Genomic DNA, 19,440 nt, shown 5'->3' with positions numbered 1-19,440 from the left:
CCAGTCTAATACAAAAAGGCTGGGTTTTGGTGTTTCTGATATTCCCAAGCTGATCACATACAGTTTGATTTTTATATTTCTCAATTAATTCATGGTGAACTACTGAAGAGTCCCCAACACAAACCAAGCACTGGATGGACATGACTTCTGGCGCTCTGTCCATTTGAATGTTGATGAAAACTGCAGTTTGTATAGGTGGAAAAAAAATTTCCAGAAATAAATACCTGTTCCACATGCTTAACATTCGTTATGACTGACAGTGCAACCTCAGAGTCCTTCAAGGATGACTGTCCAGGCCAAGCCAGGAGTGTAACGTTGCCTTGGGGTTATTCTGCAACATCAGAAGTGTGGAGGTTGTTGGTATCTCCATAGCCTTGCTATACTGGTGGTTGAATTTCTGGAAAAGCAGCATTATATTTGCTTATATAAGAAAGAGAAATGGGCTAAGGAGGGAAGTTCTGGTGTGTGTTAGCACTATTGAATCCTTCAGGTTGCCAAGACTGAAATAATTTTGCAGAAATGTCTTTGTAGTTGCACTTTTAAGGGAAGGGAGGAGGGAGTATCAGGTGAAACAATAACAAGAGTTTTAAAAAATAATGTCACAAATGAACAGTGAGTAATTTTTCAGAATGAAAATGGTCGGTTTTATTGCTGTCACTCTCATTTGGATGAAGGCATTTCTGAGGATCTATCTGATGAACTACGTGTTATTTTTAAAACACTCTGTGGAGAGCGAAAAATAGTAAATAAGTAAATACCTGAGTAGCAGGCAAAGACAAGAAATAAAAAGTTAATTTGAGGAATTTGTATTCCCATTTATCTAGTTCAAATCTAATAACTATTTATTTCTTTTTAGCAGACAAATGTGTTAGTTCTTGTCCAGGGGATGAAAATGATGATCTTAGCATCAAAACTAAGAGAAATAAGTAAGTTCTAAAGTTTACTTCTCTATATGTAATGTTGGGAAGCTAACGTCTGGTACAAATAAGTGCAAAGAGAAATACAATTCTTTTCTTCTGTGTGGATAACTACACCAATAAATTATGAGAGTCATTCTTAAAAGTATCCGATCTTCATCGAACTCCATGATTCTCTGTAATCTCTCTTTCCCATGAACATCATCCATTTTTGTCTGAGTAACTCTTACTTACTTTGAAATGGTTAAAAAAAGACTGTAAGGATATGTGGTTATTTCAAAGACATTGGATAAAAGCTTTATCTTCATTGAAGTGAAGCAGATTTTTTTTCACTGGTGTCAGGGTTTCCAGGCTACTGGCTCAGAAATATCCAGAGGTATTTCTGTTATTGTGCTTTTATTTGACCTTTATTACCGTGTGTGTTTCAAATTCTCATGAAGTAGCAGGCAAAAAATCCCTGTGCCAAGTGAGCAACTCCCTCACACCTTGCCAAAACGGCAAGAAAATGAAGTAAACGCTTCTGTTTTAAGGAGTACCTCAGAGACATTTCATTCTATTTAACCACTGGCCAGTAACTGCATATAACATTAGCTCTCCATGCAGGCTGGCTGTGATTTAAGACACTGGTTTGGACCATTAAAAAAATAAATCTGTAAAATAAATCTGCATAGTCTGTTATATTTTTGAGGGCATTGTGACGAGTAAGTACAGCAAAATTCTGTATTTTCCAAGTGAATATATTGAAGATAATTCTATTCTTTCTTACATTGCCATTCTTATCCTGTAAGCGGGTGGTTCTTTTGACCTTATTAAGACTTTCTGTGGATTTGTATTATTATGATGGAAGAATCAGATACTTCTGAGCTGAATACTCAGACTATTTAAGCATCTAATGCTTGGTATAAAAGAGTATATTTATACTTTATACTTACTAGATATGTACTTTTACTAGTTACATAGTATTCATAAACAGTATAAAAGTTTATATTTAGTATAAAATACTTAAGAATACCTTTATTGACATCAATGGGTCTGACAATAATGGGCCAGTATTATGACCTGTGTCTAGAAGTGGATATTTTCCATGTGCTATTAAGGTGATTCCCTTTAGTGATTGGTTGAGAAAATGTCAAAACATCTTTCCATTGATGTACATAAATGGAATTCTAAAATTCTAAAGCTTGTTCATAAACTCCAGAAAAATGCACTTATTCAAAGATTACTTTGTCAAAGGAGGCGTGAGCTTACTGTGCTGTGTGTCGGAAGGTCAGGCAGTGCCTCTTTCACTGTCTGCTTGAGAATAAGGAAAATTGTCTCATCTTCACTGGAGTTCCATGACTTATTCACACTCGAAAGACTAACTTTGGGGTTTTTAGTGTCTTATTTTCTTTACACTCAAAAGGACATTGTCAAAATTGTTAAGACACAAATAGGGACCATCTTTTTATATGTTTGCAGAATTTACCTTTTATTATTTTTATTTGCTTGCAGAAAAACATTTTGATATCACTTTCTTTTTCCCCAAAGCAAAGTTGTTCAGTTCAGCTGGGCAATCTCAGCCCGTCGCAGAGCTGCTGCGTGACTCTCCTGCCTTAACGCATTGTAGCATCTTTCTTGCGGTATATATTTAGACAAAAGTAGTTACATATATAGATGTAGAAGCATAAATCGTGCAGCCATCCAGCTAAAAGTGCAGGCATGTCAGAAATCCCGCAGTGTGGTGACAAGCACCTGCCATTGCTGCGGCACGGGCAGCGAAACAGCGCTGGCTGCGGTGTCCGCGGTGTGCGAAGGCATCTCGCGGGGGAAAGAGCAGTCGTGGCGCGGGGAGGCATCCTCTGGGTCTTGAAAAGGTCACTTGAGTCACAGGCAACACGAACTGCTCTCGGCTGTGACTGCATGCCACAGAGGTCAGATAGCACGTGACAGTGAATGTATATCACCTGCTGTTTATGTCATCAGGTGTCTTTATATTGTGAGCTATATTTGCACGGACTGACAAGTAATACAGCTTTTATCGTACTTGAGATTTCCGGCAAGATATTCATTGAGAGGATGTTTAAAGCTCTGAGAACCCTATCTTAAATTCTAACTTTAACTTCTAAAATAAGTCTTTAAATGAGGAACCAATTCTCATTTGCTGTATTTGGGCAATGAGTCCTATGAAAGTCAAGGGCAACATTCACGTAAGAAGCGAGTGAGATTTGGCTTGACAACAGAGCATTTTCTCAGACTTCGTCGTGGTGATCCCAATTCCCCAGAAGTTTGACCTGTCACCAAAAAGTCATAAAGTGTTTATTTTTCTGTCAGCAGAACATGCATCCCCAAACTACTGCATGATTTCTACAGCTGTTTTGAATTTTAAATTCTCTTTTATAACGTGAAGGTTTCCTGACATTTTGCTTTGTACCCTGAAGCAATAGCAGAATATAGAGGTTCATGGATGGACCTTTAAAATACTGACCTTTCAGTGAAGAAATGCAGTCTAAGTGCTTGTTTGAATGTATTAATAATAGACTATAGCTAACAGTTCATGACATAAAAAAAGTAAAATATTGCAGGATTTTCACTTCAAACTAGAATTTAGTTATCCTGAGGCTGAAAGTCAGGTATAGGCCCTTTTGCTATACTAAGATAGGTTTCATTAATGCGATTGAGACATCCCAGTGGAGATTGTGTGGTACCATCCCAGCTGGGCATCCACTGCAGCGGGCAACCTCCCATCCCCGCAGCTGAGACCTGGTAATGGGGGTTTGCACAGCAGCTGAAATCGCTGCTGCCATCAGTGTTTGGAACCGATATTATTGTTTCTAAGCGCTGGGGGTCTCAGTTGGCTACATCTGTGTGTGTCTGAATTGGCCAACAGCAGAACTGATTTAAAAACTGTGGCCTGTAATTCCTCATAAGAAAAGCAGCCAAGTTACTCGGTGCCATAAACAGCAAAAGGGGAATTCTCAAGACGCAGAGTCTACTAAAATGCTGGTCAAGCTCTGAGTTTTGGATAAGGGGATACACATCACCAGCTTTTCATCTTCCAAATAGCACGTACAAGGTCCAAATCTGACTTTCTGTTTCCTCTGCGTTGTTTTACTTGGGCATGGACAAAGTGCTGCTCGCTCTGGGCTGAATCCAGAGGTGAAAAAAAGATTTGTCTTTACAGAAAACTAAATAAATTTTCATTTGGGTGCTGGACGGACAGAAAAACTATTTGTATTGCTGTCATACCCACAGTAATTATTGCATATGAAGGCAGTGAGTGTTTTCCTACATTTAGCAGTGCTGTTGGGAGATAGGGAGCACTTCCAGCCCGCCGTGCCGTGATGCTCTGGGCTTCTGTCCCCCGCAGGTGCCCGGGCTGTGGGGCTGGACGGCAGGCAGCCTTGGCTCAGCACGCTGCGTTCCTGCACCCGGCAGGGCTCGGCGAGCGCAGAGACCCGCTGCGAGCGAAGGGCAGGTTGTAGCTGGACGGGCTGCACAGCCCCGCACCTGCCATCTGCAGCCGAACAGGGAACTGAACCCCGGGTTTACCTCCACACAGCCATTATCCGCTTATTTTTGTAGTACCAACATTTTTTTCTTGGTTAGGTCTAACTAAAAAAAGAAGGTCTTGCACGCTTTCAGGGTTTGTCTTTAAATATGCTGTATTCCCTATTCTCCTTAATTTAAGTAAAGTTACTTAGTAAATCATATTGGTCCTTCGACATACAGTAAATCATCTGCTCTACAGAAAGCGCTGTGCTAATGATAAGATCTAATTGCATCAAAGCTCCAGCACAATTCTTTATAGTTCAGCTTGAGGGTCCTCGCGCCGAGGTTCGCGCTGGATCACCGGCCAGTTCACGCCGGTAAGAAGGGGTCTGCTATTCCGCTTCTCCTTCTCCTGCTGTTTGCTGTGGTGGCAGAGCTAGCGGAGGACCTGGCCCGAGGCCGGCTGCAGAAGACAGCAGGGCTCCCTCTGGCTCTGGTGGATGTTTGCCCAGCCTCTGTCCGGTGCTTCCAGCCAGAACCTGCATCCGCAGGTTTAGGAGCTCTGGGCTCCACAAGCTGCTGTTGCACCTTTATTTACGTTTGGTTGGGGTACAATGAAGCTGCTTAAAAATACTGAAGTCAAATTCTTACTCAGGCAATGCTCTGATTGTACTCTCTACAAAAGAAAAACAATTTTTGGAGAAACTTAGGCTTTTCTGGGTTTTCTTCACAGAATGACGGAGGGGCTGGAGGGTCTCTGTCCCACTGCTCCCACCAGGTCGCTCGAGGACCTGTCCAGGGGGGTTGAGCATCTCCCGGGATGGAGCCCCACAGCCTCCCTGGGCAGCCTGCCCCAGTGTCCGACCATCCTCGCAGGAAAAAAGCTTTTTTTTTATGCTTAGATAGATTTCCCTGTATTTCAGTTTGTGCCCATTGCCTCTTCTCCTTTCAGCGGGTACCACAGTTACGCACAAACGTCTCACCGCCCTGTCCATTTTGAGATTTGCAGCTTCCAAGATCCTGCTAGTTGGCTGCCCGTATGTGTACATCGGAGCAGGAAGTCACATATTGTGACAGTTTATTGTATTGCAGAAGAAAATGGTATTCTTTATTGTCATTTTTGGCATGAGAAAAAAGTCTGTGTGATTTGCAGCATCATTTCCAGTTGTGTAAGGAAGGCTGAAAGAAAGAGGGGCTCTTCTGGTGCTTGGCTAGTGCGGTAGTGTACTGTATTTCTCTCAGTTTCAGCTTGAAAAAGCTCTTTGTGTGTACTAGAAATTGGATTGGGCCTTTCATGTCACAGAATAAAATTTGCTATTACGATATAAAAGTCACTGTCATTCTGTGAAGAACACCAATTTGATATCTCTCAAATCACTAGTAATACAGCATCATTTTAGAATAAATATAAGTGTAATGTAATTATTTGTAGAAGGAAGATAGTACGCTGGAGCTCACATTACATGCTGATCTAATTCATTTACTTGGAAATAAAAAAGTGTTTTCCTGTTGAAATTTCAAACTAAGTATTATTCTGTAGTGGTGAAAATTACATCAGTAGAAGATGCAGTCATGCCTAGTGGGAGGCTAAAAATCAAATCGCCTCGCTTTCGTTATCCTCACTTGAACCTTGTGATCACTTTAAGACTCCTCATCTTTCCAGAAAGAGCCTTAATTTGTACTGAACTCATTCGTTGCTCGGAGCACGAAGAGCCAGCAGGACGGACCCAGAGCAGAAGTCCGATTTCGAGGCCTGAGTTGGCCAACTTCTCTGAAGTCGGGAGTTTCGTATCCCCACCTCAAATCCCGTCACCCTCCTGGAGCGGGGTCCGTCCTGCCGTGGAGGTTCCCATCTAACCGACCTCTCCCTGCAGATGCTGAGGGCCCACAGGGGCAAATTTTCAGCCCGCTGAACAGCGGGGAAGCCGTTTTTTGCCTCCAGCGCTGTGAGAGTGCGGTGCTAACGGTTTCTCGCTCTGATAAAATTAGGTAGGTGTTTATCTGGGGTGAAACAGTTCAGCTCCAGTGACAGCACCGCTCACGCAGGATTGCGCTTCGAGGAGAGCATCGCTCTCGCGCTGCTGCCGCCGCTTCGTGGTTGCAGCGTGCAGTGAACTGTCCTCTCCTGACACGAGCACAGCCGTGCCACCTACGTGATCTTGTAGGCAAAGGGGCTCCAGCGATAGGTAGTAAGTATTTGGTTAGAAGCACCTCTTTATTCTAATCAGATGCAATCTTGGAAAAACGCTGTCTGGATAAATACAGACCTTCTGGCTCTGGCAAAGGGCAGGTTCTTTGCTGATGCCTTACAGCAGGCTTGTGCACGCGGTGCGTTGCCGGATTACTGCCCTTAGGAGTGAGCTCGTGGGGCGCATGGGGACGTAAAATAAAAATTAGTGTTGACTTTCAAGTTTGAGGGCACAAAAACAGAGGAAAGAAAAACAAGATGAGTCTCTTCAGTCACTCCTTTAAAGTCTTCGCTCCTTGACAAATTTTATATAAAGCTGTCACTTTCCTGTAGCTTGAAATACAGCATAGTATTTCGCTGCCGAGTTCCTCTTTGATCACGCCGATAGACCATCCTTCCCCATAACGAGCTGTCAGAGGTCCCTCGGCAGGGCCCGCCAGCCCCGCGGTTTAATCACGAACTGCAGGTTTGGGTCACTTCTCACCGTCAGCGTCGGCTGCCTGGCTGCTGCGGGCACCCGAGGCCGTCCGGCCGTCCTGGAGGATTTTCTAGAGAGGGTTAAAAATCCCCTCCCGAGTTGGCAATTACTGAACTATTTTCTATCTTACCTTGTTAAAGAACAGAAGATTCCCAAGCTGCTGAGCAGGGGAAGGCTGAGACGGAGGAGAAGAATGAGGAAACGTCAGCACCTCAGATCACGCCTCCCCTAGAAGAGCGCATCACTCATTTCCGAGACATGCTTCTGGAGAGGGGGGTAAGAAATACGCTTGCTTTCTTTGACATATCCCATTTATGAAAACAGGGCGTCATCTAGGACCACTGCAGGACTCATTTTGTAACTATGACTTAACAGTCACAGGAAGAATTATTGAGTGAATCCCTCTCAATAAAACATATGAACCATGTTGGCTTTGTGGTACTTCACTGTGACTTTTCTTCTGGCCGTGCAGAACTGACAGCACTCTGCAGGTGCAGTTCCAAATAAATCCCTAGAGACGGCCCCACAGATAACCAGAGCCGGTAGCTCCTCCAGTGCAGACCAGCGGCTCAGCAGGGTGTGGGGACCACAGCCACACGCCACCCGGGGGTCCCGCACAGACCCCAGAAGTGCCCATTACACGATGAAGAAAGGACAAAAGTTGTGTAGGGTGTACCACCTGAAGGACAGAACCAGGCTCAGAAACGTTCTTAGCAAGCTCTTCGCTTTTTTTTTGGCATGGGAGGGGTTTCGTCAGCGCAAACTCCAACGGTCCCAGCGGTGGGAAGCCAAATTCACTTACTGGCTGTCCGAAATCTGCCCAGTCTGTTAGGAAAGGACGTACTGGCATCTCAGGAGGTTTAAGAAAACCCTTCTCCCTGGATGTCCCTGGCTGTCCTTGGAGTTCCTTGGGAGGACCTGGTGGTTCCAGCTGAGGCTGCGGGGCGGGAGCGTGGGATGCTCAGGGCTTTGGGCTGAACGGGGACAAGGAGAGGTGGTCCCTCTGCAGCAGCTCCGTCCCTCCCGCATCCAGGCCAGCGCAGACCTGGCGGCCGCGGAGCTGGTACAGGTTACGGGAGGGCTCGGAGTTATTGCAGCCATTTCACCACGACCTAATAAAGATTATGAGTCGATAGATGGAGCAGAAATTCAATTTGCAGATAGAACCCATCAGCGCTATGAGCCTCGCGACCCATGGTGAAGTATGAATCACAGATCGTGTAATAGCATCCAGTGACTGATTTTGTAAAGAGCGTCAGCCTGATACTTGTTTTCTGTGGTAGCGTTTACAAACCTGTGTTGAACTGGCTGCGTAAAGATTACCATCAGCGTGAGGAATTTTGGATACCGTTACTTATAGACACAAAATCACCTCCACAAAAGTTCATCTCACGGGGTCCCTTCTTCCAGAGAACTGAGGACTTCCGAGTGTAAATGGAATTAATAAGCATGCCAGGTTTAGGTCCTAATCCTGCAAATGTAAATGGGTGCATAATGGAGCAGGGTATGCAGATTTTATACCTCCCTCCAACACTCTGCAAATATGTATTCTATAGAAGTTCCTGTAATTTCCGCAAAGAAAAAAAATCCAAGGTGTCTGTTGTTAGGCAGTAAAGCCTATAAAATTTATCACTAGTAATCAGCAGACTTTAAAGGTAGATAATTAGAGCTTCAGAGGCTCAACAGTAAATTATCTCCATGCTTTATTAATAAATTCTGTTATTTATGCTTAAAAAATGCAGAAGTGCCATAAATGATTACTGGTTGAAGAATTCTGCTGGCATATTCTAAGTCAAGGGGCAATAAGTCAAAATTTGAAAGTAGTGGGGATGTTCTATAATAGGATTCGTCAAGTGTTTCCAGTGTAAGAGTCAGACTTGCTCATAAAAATAAGAAATTCAGGAAACTTACTGTTTGGTTTTGCTATTATTTGAAAATGTGTAGATAATAGGTTACTTTGCTTTTGCCCTGAGCATTTCTAAAACGTCTAGACAAGCCACTGGTTAGCAGCAGCTGGTTGGCATTGCTTGAAATGCAGTGAGGCCATTAGTGTTATTTTAAACTCATTATTTAATGAACGTCTCCTGCCATTTTCTCGTAATGTTGTTATTTCTCAAGAAGTTACTTGATGGCATTACAAAGAGCTGGAACTAGATGGAGTTCTTCAGCGTAGTTCTGGATCTTCCTACATAAGTTATATCAACAGAAGAATATTTATTGTAACATTTTTAAAATATATGTGATTTCTGGTGTAGCTCCAAGACAACGGCAGTATTCTTAAGTCTGTGGCAAGTTTTCCTATGTAAAAAAGTAATCTCTGATATCCTCCTGGAAGTTTAAAAGTTTCCACAAAATCCTGAGGGGAAGGGGAAAATGCAAGCCTCTTCCTGGCTCCTGCACAGCCACGGCATCAAAATACCCACGTACTACAGTCTTCTCTTTGCTAGGATGCTGTCAGTGAAATGGGACTTTTTAGAGGATTCCAAATGGTATTTTTTCTCAAGATTTTACTTTCTTAATATTGGGGAGAAAAAAAGGGGGCTCAGGGAGTCCTAACCCCCACCTTCCTGTCTCAAAACAATTCTTGCGGCCTCAGTGTTATCCTAAAGAATAAATTAAAAAACCCAAATAAACAGGTTGGTTTGGGTTTTTTTTCTCTCCCAGCCTGTTTTTCAGGCAGACCCAAAGAGCCCCTTCCTAGAAGGACAAGCCACTGAATCTCGTTGGGGTTTTTTGTTTTGTTTTGGTTTGTTTTTTATCCCAAGCATCTTTTAAGGGGGGTTGTCTGTGGGTTTGGGATGCTGGGAGCGCGTCAGAGCCGGCAGCGGGTGATGACACGGCTCCCAGCTGGGTGGTCCTTGCTGCTGCCCACCCGCCTGCCTCCTCTCAGCCCTTTGCCACTCCGTCCTTTTTGCTGGTTTTTGCGTGTTTCGATAGCTTGTGTCTGGGGTGGACATCGTTCCCTACCAGAGCAACGTCTACTGAAAGCTGGGAATCCTTTGCTGAAGAATAAGAATGCATCCGCTGAAAACATCAGGCACTTCACCTTTCTGTTCGTATAAATCTTTTAGACAAAGCCAAAATCTCAACCTGCCATCATTGCTGGGCTTCCAGAGTGAGTTAAAAATAGAATCAGCCATCCAGAGAGATGTCCTTTCACTTCTAAACATACTGCTCAAACCCACTATGTTGAATTTTTGTGAGTTTTTTCCCTGTACTGTGCACTCTGATGAAGAGCAGGAGTTGAGAACTGGAAAAGTGCGACAAGCTCAGATCTCTCCTCTCCTTTTCGTCTGTGGTGATACTAGGCCAGAGGAGTAATTATTTATTCTGGGAAGAGATGCCACCCCCACCATCCCCAGCACATGTGTTCCCTAGCTGAATGTCCCATAAGTAGGGAAGAAGACCACAATACAGTGCACATTGGGAGATTAGTCAGAATATAAATATTTTATATGCATTTGTAGAGCTCCAAAATGAGTATCCTGAACGGCGTATGATGTGTAGCTAGAATTAAATAATAAATATCAGTAGCAAACATTTATTTTAGGGGTGTGTCTGCAGTATGTGAAGTGTAATAATTACTAAACAAAAAAATCAGAAACAGGAATGACTGCATGATAAATTAGCCTGAGCTTAATTAGCTTTGAGTTCAAACTGGCCTTTGTACTGGAAACAAAGCTGATGTCCAAGAGAGAGTATAAAAGACACCCTGAAAAAAAGGATTCCTGCTGCTGATTTTCTGAAGGAGGAAAAACCCCAAACCTCAGGACTTTGCCACCGGCACGGGCACAGAGGGTGAACCGCAAGCTGCGAGAAGATGACTTTTGGAGGAGGCAGCCCTGAATCACTGCGCATCTGCAAAGCTAGCCTGAACCTCAACATTTCCAAGCTTCCAGTGCTAACCATTCCAAAGGAAACCCAGTCCATTTAAACCCGCTTTGCTTCATCAGAGCTTTCCTGATTGAGTGTTAATTACTCTATTTTAATTACACTTCGCATACTTAATTTTTTTAGTGAATTTACTCTTCTTTGTAACTAGATGGAGTGGTTAGAATATTTTATGCTACTCCAGAGTTTCTGTAACAAACTAATTAACAGGGATGCTGTACAAGGTACCGCAGTCAGGCTGAGGATTGCAGTCCTGCGCTCCCGGACTGTTGTTCCGTAAAAGCCCCGGGCAAAGGGCGCTGGGCGAGTGAGGGACCTGCTCAGCTTCGCGGTGGTCCTTACAGCCCACGCACCATACCGAGGTTTCGGAGAAGATGGAAGAACCTCTGCAGGAGCGCGATACCCTCGTTTCACGTGGCCGCAGGGAGGCGAGTGATGCGCAGACCCAGGGTCCCACTCCGGAGAGCCGGATTCAGCAGAAAAGGGGAGAAGCCCCAAAACGGCGGAGATGGGACAGCTGTGCTGTTGGAGGGAAGCGGCGCATTTACTACAAAAAGATGGCGCTTGGAAGATGTTCACTGTTAGTTCTTTGAGTGCGCGTGCATTGACAGCCTCATTTGGGTTGTAATTTAAGTTTTGGAGAGGAGGGGAGTTAAAGCTGAGGTAATTGCTTAAATGGAAATTGATGCTTCTGTTGAACAAAGGGGATAATAAAATAGCATTTTCCTTTCCGCTACAGATTCTTTTCATCAAAAACGCGGAATGAGCATCTCCCAGATACTCGCTGAGATGTCCTAGAGCAAATCAATACTAATGGTGTGGGGGCGACCAGAAGCATTGCCAGAAACAGATTAAAATTCAACTTCCAACCGCTCTGAGGCATCCTTTAGAGGGTTCATTAGCTTTCTGAACTACTCTTTTGCTTCACCTTGGAACATTTCCTTCTTTCACATCCTTATTAAAATTCCTTAATGCAACTGTGTTTGTGTATTTCACAGGTTTCAGCATTTTCTACATGGGAAAAAGAGTTACACAAAATAGTATTTGATCCACGCTACCTTCTACTAAATTCAGAAGAACGTAAACAGGTGAGCATTACCTCCCGCATAGCTTCTGATTGGCAGCAAACATCTCCCAAATTAACCGTAATAACAGAGTAATCATCTTGGTGGGATAAAAAGAATTGCGTAAAATTAAAATTTCTTTTTTGAGTTTTTCAGTGAGACTGGTAATTTAGGCTCTGCTCATAAGAAAGTGCTGTCTCCTTTGAGAAGCAAGTGGTAACAAGTGAGTTTGCACACAGAGATGAGCTACGGTCCCTTGGGTTGTAGGAACAACTCCTACTGAGTCTAGGACACGGGGCTGTAGAAAGGGAAATGGCCATAAGGTAATGTTTCCACTCTGAATTATTTAAATGTTCTAGAGAAACTACTTCATTTTTATTACTTGGATTATTTTCTAGGAGTCCGGCAGTGTTTAGTGCTATATTTTTCAGTAACTAAACTTGCTAGACATAAATGGACAGAACACTGTGGCTATGCTGGTATCTGTTTGAAAGGGTTTAGTTTTTCTGGCAAGCTGCAAGGGGAAGTGGACTTATAGCTGCCTTGTTTATTTGGGCATTAATTATCACTAGGGATCTAAAAGGACCTGAGGGCTGCAGATTAGTCTAAAAAATTTAGGAGAGATGCAAGGATGTTGCAGAGAAGGTGGATGCTTCTCTTCTGTAGTTATTTCTCTTTCTTACCAGTCTCTTGTCATCCTGGAGAAGGAAGAATTTTGAATATGGAATTGTCCATTTTTTAAATAAACATGATGAAAAATACGCTTATTCCTGTTCCATTGCACTGGGGCCCATGTTGTCCTGTGCTGCTCCAGAGAGCTTCCTGTAGTATTTACTGAGGGACTGGACACATACATCTTCGTTTATTCCCTTTCCAATATTTTCTTTCCTAAGACAAAAAAGTGAAATAAAATAGTGAGGAAATACGGGAATGAAAACATAAGAGAAACTGCTAGAATGGAAAATACTGCTAGACAAGAGAACAAGCAGGGAGTTTTTTGTTTCAGGGAATCAGCAAGGACAAAACCTAGAGCTTGATGAGTCAATCAAGATATATTACTTCTTTCATTTTATCAGCCCTGGAGATGATATAATAAAAATACATCATGAATACACATAATATAATGTGCTTGAAGCACTGCGGAGGGGAAACTCATTTCTGGGGTATATTTAATACTCAAGGAAAGGGTTATGAAAAGCAAGTAGTTGGCAGTTCTGTAGGTAGAAACCTGTAATCAGGCAGGGGTTGGCTCTGAGAGTGACAGTAATTCAGGCTGAGAGCCAAGGTGGAAGAGGGTGGTTGTCAGTTGCTCTTCTGCAAAACAGGGTTAAAAAACCAGGAAGCTTGGGAGCACAAACCAAGGTTGTAATACACTGCAGCTACTAAGGTTGAAGTTAAGATTTCTAGATGTTCATTATGAGTAGTGCCATTTAATGAGACCCCGTTTTCCTCCAAGAAATAGTTTAAGAAGAAAGTTAGACTTGGAAAAGAGTAGGTGCCTGGTTTAATGAAAGAACTTCTTGAAGTGCAACCCAAATTAGTAGAAGACATCAGTTAGGTTTATGGAAACGTTTACCTTCACGGATGCTGGCTGTGTGGCCTGAATAGCGAGTGTCTGAGGTTAGAGGGGCTTAGAGGTGAAAAGTGGCTCACAGTGCAAATGGGGAAGGCAGGGAGGAAGGCAGGGAGGAAGGAAGGCAGGGAGGAAGGAAGGCAGGGAGGAAGGAAGGCAGGGAGGAAGGCAGGGAGGAAGGCTGGGAGGAAGGCTGGGAGGAAGGAAGGCAGGGAGGAAGGAAGGCAGGGAGGAAGGCAGGGAGGAAGGCTGGGAGGAAGGAAGGCAGGGAGGAAGGCAGGGAGGAAGGAAGGCAGGGAGGAAGGAAGGCAGGGAGGAAGGCAGGGAGGAAGGCAGGGAGGAAGGAAGGCAGGGAGGAAGGCAGGGAGGAAGGCAGGGAGGAAGGAAGGCAGGGAGGAAGGCAGGGAGGAAGGCAGGGAGGAAGGAAGGCAGGGAGGAAGGCAGGGAGGAAGGCAGGGAGGAAGGCTGGGAGGAAGGAAGGCAGGAAGGAAGGCAGGGAGGAAGGCGTGCTGGAGCATGGCTGGCAGTACTGCAGTTTCCTTCTTCCCATGGCCAGGCAGATGGGTTGGAAAGGGCAGGGCAGGGGTTTTGGCTGTGAGCTGCAAGCGTCTGGGGGAAATTCCTCTTGACTCGGACTTGCGTTGAGGTGGGTTTGACTTCCCGGAGCGCGAGCTGTGCTGTCGGTGGGTGTCCTTACACAGCGCGAGGAACGTAACGATCCGTTATTGAACATTGGCAGTTTGCTCCGCTTGCTTACCAATATTTTCCAAGGGGTTATTAACAGTTGAAAGATGCTACTATGTTCGAGCAAGGAACAGTGAAGGGTAAAGGAGCAACTGTATTAAAATAATGAGCTCTCTGTTAATTTTGATTTATTACCTTCATAATAGCTTCACTGATACCAGAAAGGCAAGCAATAACAGTGTCACCTACTTTATTTGTTCCATTTTTTTCCATCTCCTCTTACACTCAACTTACGCGATTGCATACCGTATAATATATTTAGATTTCCTGGGGTTTTTTTGTAGTACTTCTTTCATGACCATTTTTTGATGTTTACTTTTCCAGTGCTATTTCTTCCCTTTTCCACATACCATACTAAATCCCAGTTGTAATTTGGTTACGTTAGCTTTCACAAAATGTTGATATGCACCTGTGTATCCTCATGGCTGATGAGAAAGCAACTGCGGTGGTAACCACAGTAATCATAATTAATGCATGTAATTTGTGGTGAAAAGGATAGTGAATATGGAAGGCTAATAGCATTTTGAGGAGCAGCTCCTTTTATTCAACAGCTTAGTGTGCCACACTTTTTAGAGCGTGAAACCAACAGGGCCAGATTTTTGATGTTAAAAATGTGATTAAAGCCATTGGCAGAATTTTGTGACATAGCAAACCCCTTATTGAAGACACCAAAAATCCTGATGCTGAGCGCCTTGCTGCCAAATACTGTTAGAGGAACGTTGTCGGCTCTTCCAGACACATTAAATCTTTCGGGTGCATGTGTACAGAGGATCATGTGTAAGCTCATGGGTTTTGACAACTGATTTGAAAGGTCTTTAGGCTTTTTTGGGGGTAACCTACAGAATATTCATGTTTAGCATTATAGACATTTTCAGGAATTCCAGCAAGTTGGGAAAGATGCGAGATCCAAACTAAATAACTGCAGTCAGTTGTACAGATGCACAAAAATAATGCTATAGGCATGAAAATGCCAGCAAGACACTGAAGTCAGGAAACTTTGATTTATGTTGCACTTGATGTTTGAATGAAGATGATATCTGTCCAAATTATACCTTTTTCCAGCTACTTATATTCTGAGAACACAGGATGAGTGCTGCATGAAGCAGGTTCAGCTGCATGTGAGTCAGCCAATACTGAGGGCAGATAAGAACTGCAGTTCTTGAGATTGACAGCCCTTTGATCAAGCATAAATACCATAAAGGCTTTGTTAATAAATACTGTATCTTGTTTCCCTGTCTTGGAAAGATATTTGAACAGTTTGTCAAGACCAGGATCAGAGAAGAGTACAAAGAAAAGAAAAATAAATTGTTGTTAGCCAAAGAAGAATTTAAAAAGCTCCTTGAAGAATCCAAGTTATCGCCAAGGTATGGCATTGCCTTATGAAGATTTGTTAAGATAAGCTTTCTCATTTAGCCTGTGCTTATCAGCCCCAGAACGCCGTAACATTGAACGTACTCTTTATAGCAAGCCTGTACATCCATTGTTACAATACTGTGTTGACATTTCTTTTCTCTCTGTTCCTTTCTCTCTCTCTCTCTCTCTCATTCAGAATGAGTAGTATTTTGCATAACACATTTATTTTATATGCATATATATGCTATAGTTGTAGAACACACACACACGTAAATATTAGTTATATAAAATCAGTATTGGAATGTTAAATCTCATTTATATGAGGCATAGAGGTGTAGCTAGTGAAAAACTGTATTTAGGTTTGATTTTTGATGGAAGGGAAATACAATTTAACAAAAGTAGTACTAATGCCACATCACTAAATTAAAATAAATTGTGCAATGCAATAATTTATTTTTATACATTGTTTTTTAAGTAATGGATCCAAACCTGCACAATAGCAAATACGGTGCTTAGGATAGTACTTTCTCATTTGTAAATGATACGAAAATAAAGGTTTATGTATTATGAATCTGATTAAATTGTTGGAACTAAGAAATGATGGTTTTCTCTGCTAACATATGCAGGTAACTGTACAGCACTACCTGCCTAGACATCTAGATACAAACAACACATTAGGCTCTACGGAAGTAATAATTATAAGAAGTTTTTTACAACAAAACTGAGAATGTTCTGGGCTAATGTAGCAGCTAAATGCTGGTTCCAGCAACAATGTTTTCAGTCTGCAAGGGCAAAATCGTGCTGGCCGACAGGACGGAGAACATTTTACCCATTAATGTTTTTGTTGAGCTGACCGCGAGACCACAGCATCAGAGAAACTCATCTACCTGCAGTAGTCTCGGCTCGGTTTTGATGTGCAATGAGATAAATGAATCAAAAATATTTCCAATAAAAAGAAAACGGGCCTTTCCCCACGCGACTGTTACAAATCTACACCTTATTTGAGCCCCGATTTAGCCAACAGGGAGTAAGACAGAGCCCGTGAGGCAGAGCAGGGACACCGAACGGAGTCGTTGTGGGAAGAGTGCGATGCGCAGCGTCCCCGGCACCGGGAGCAGCCGGAGCGCAGAGCGGCCAGCCTTGGGCATTGCCAAAGGAAAACCGACGGATCCGGAGCATCTCCAGTGTCCCCCTGCGCTACTCTGGATTGACGGGGGTCGTGGTCTTGTATTTTGCAGGGTCGGACCAGGTTGCTCGGGACTCGACTCTGGGCTGCCTCTCGGGACAGCTTGTCCCGCCGCCTGCCCGGCTTCTCCGGGTCCGTGACTATTCCCGTCCTCGCCGGAGCCCCCCGCTCCGCCTGCGCTGCCGGGCTTCGCTGCCCTTCCTATTGCCATCCCTTTTCTCCTCTCCTTCGTTAACTCTGGTTTTCCGTCGTTTCTCATGGCGCTGTGAATGCAGCCTCAACGAAAATTAAGCTAGAAAGTGCTGCTAGAAGAACGTGCACCTTGGAAATATAAGAAGTCCGGGAGTTTAAATAAAAACCCCTTGTCGTTAGTCTGTGAATTATGGTGCCGGTTCTTTGTAGTGCCTGCTGTGCTGCTCTCAGACCTGGGCCTGTGGACCTGTACTGGGATTAGCAAAGGCATCCGGGCAGAAATGCCGGTGAATGTTTCTGTTCTCAGATACCGTGTTTGCATTGGAAAATGCTGGGCCTGACAATGAAATCCTCAGGCAAAGCTGCCTGCGGATTTCAATTGCACTGTGCCCGTCACTCAAAGTTACAATTAGTTTTTTGCTATTTTTAGAAAAGATCAAACTAGCGTGGTATTTCATCAGGTGTCGTGTACCACTGACAGTCAAAGTGCATTTGTTTGCAATTAGACACAGGTGAGTTTCCCTGCTCTATTACAGGCTAATTATTGAAATACTGGCCGTAAGCACCATCGGGCATAGATTAAAGCTGCAGTAACCCATGCTGTAGCAAATGCTGTGTTAATGATTTAAAATTGTCCTGTCAACTGTCACCCAGATTTTTCTAAATCAAAAAATGGAACGTAACTATTGCAGGCTGATCCGTGAGTCCAAAGCCCGGGCAGCTCTGGCGTGGTCTCGCCTCCCTTGTCCCGGGCTTACCGTCCTGTTCCTGTCAACATTCCCCACAACAGCCCTCATTTTTAGTGTCTGCATGAAAAGTTAAGTGAGATCCGGGTCAGAGTCTGCAAGTGGATTGACAAAGTCGCAGCTTTAAAATGCCTCTCTTTTCTGCAGGACAACGTTTAAAGAATTTGCGGAGAAATACGGAAGAGATCAGCGGTTTCGCCTTGTGCAGAAGAAGAAGGACCAAGAGCATTTTTTCAATCAGTTCATACTTATTCTTAAAAAGAGGGACAAAGAAAACAGGATAAGGCTACGGAAAATGAGATAAAAACTCCTGAAACTGGCAATAAATACCCAAGTCCGTGCTGTGACTGCAGTGAGAAATTCAAGCGAAGGCTAAAGCGTTGGGGTTACACGTGCAACAGCTTGACGAGGAAGCGGATGTCCCTGAAGAAAAGCTTTCTCTAAACGGAGTTTATTGAACATCTATTGAATTTGTGAAGGTTGTTCTGCAGGAGTCTGAAGGATATTTTGTTCTCAACGAATTAATGTTTCATATTGAAGCTCTCTTTTGTACAACATCCAGAGTTTGATGCATTTCTAATTGCCATGATATGTCAATCCCTTAATTGTTTTAATTATGCAAATTACTTATAATATACACAAATTATGAATCCAATGCAGATTTGTAATTAAGCAGAAGCAGATGCCATCCATAACAATCTCAAGATATTTTCATCATTTAGGGGAATTATCTAAAGCAATCTTTTGGCAACTTTATGCATTAACATAAAGTGTTAGAGGTACAGTGGTATGCAGGAATTCATTACCCGGTGTTCATATGTCTCTGTCCAGTTCTCTGAGTAGTAGTAATAAGATATTAATTGTTAATCTTAGTGAAGAGTGTGAAAATCTTGGCATATGTTCCATAGGAAAACTCTAAGTTTCAGAAATAGCTTTCTAATTGCCGTGAATGGTGCTTTCAGGCACACAGGCGATAGCAACACCTCTCCGTCAAAGTTCCTAAACAAAGTTATTTTGTAAAACCATCACAGTATGATTTGTATTATGTTGCTGTATGTGAAAAGTCTGCATGAGATTTTTCTCATCATATTTGTATAAATAAATATTTAACTTTTTTAATTAATAAATATTTTAAGCCAATTTTCAGGGGGTTTTAAGTTTCTAAACTTTTTGAAATATTGGGTAAAATAATGCAGGTTGTTTGTACATGGTTTTTACTTAAGAGGTAGAAAACCAGAGCACGTTCCTACCGCTCATGATTTGTATGCAAGTTCCACTAATATTAACTGGAGTTCTGAGCATTTTGAGAGCAAAACAGTCGCTCTTACCATGAAGGTAGGATATCATGGCTTTTGTGAACCAGCACAGCTCCACTGAACATCAGTATATCCTTTCCTTTATGCTGCAGGAAAGACACACTCTCCTCTGTGATCATAATAATTTTCTCAGTTGACCTAATTGTTAAGTTATTACTCATTAGATTTATAGATTTCTATTTGCTGGGAGTGATGTTAGTATTTTCCCCAACTAATGGTAATTTTTCTTTAGATATGTGCTGGATATTTTTTATAATCGAGGAGATAAAGGGTATTTTCTAATGCTTTGCAAAAATGAACTCAGAGCAATTCAAAGAAGAGTAC

The 19,440-nt window shown here is 43.0% G+C and overlaps 1 protein-coding gene across 1 annotated transcript in view; it reads left to right on the top strand.

Annotated features, from left to right (window-relative positions):
* TCERG1L (transcription elongation regulator 1 like) overlaps window positions 1-18,863 on the top strand; it is a 91,622-nt gene extending 72,759 nt beyond the window's left edge. Inside the window, exons 9-13 of the mRNA XM_049811383.1 lie at window positions 857-926; window positions 7,192-7,327; window positions 11,941-12,030; window positions 15,569-15,687; window positions 17,948-18,863. Coding sequence (XP_049667340.1) covers window positions 857-926; window positions 7,192-7,327; window positions 11,941-12,030; window positions 15,569-15,687; window positions 17,948-18,104 — 572 coding nt within the window. The 3' untranslated portion in view covers window positions 18,105-18,863. The remainder of the gene's footprint in view (window positions 1-856; window positions 927-7,191; window positions 7,328-11,940; window positions 12,031-15,568; window positions 15,688-17,947) is intronic.
* Window positions 18,864-19,440: the final 577 nt, after the last annotated feature.

Source organism: Accipiter gentilis, chromosome 9 (assembly GCF_929443795.1).
Source record: "Accipiter gentilis chromosome 9, bAccGen1.1, whole genome shotgun sequence".
Classification (NCBI taxonomy): domain Eukaryota; kingdom Metazoa; phylum Chordata; class Aves; order Accipitriformes; family Accipitridae; genus Astur; species Astur gentilis.
Note: the sequence above shows the minus strand (reverse complement) of the source record. Positions and strands in the feature narration are given on the sequence as shown.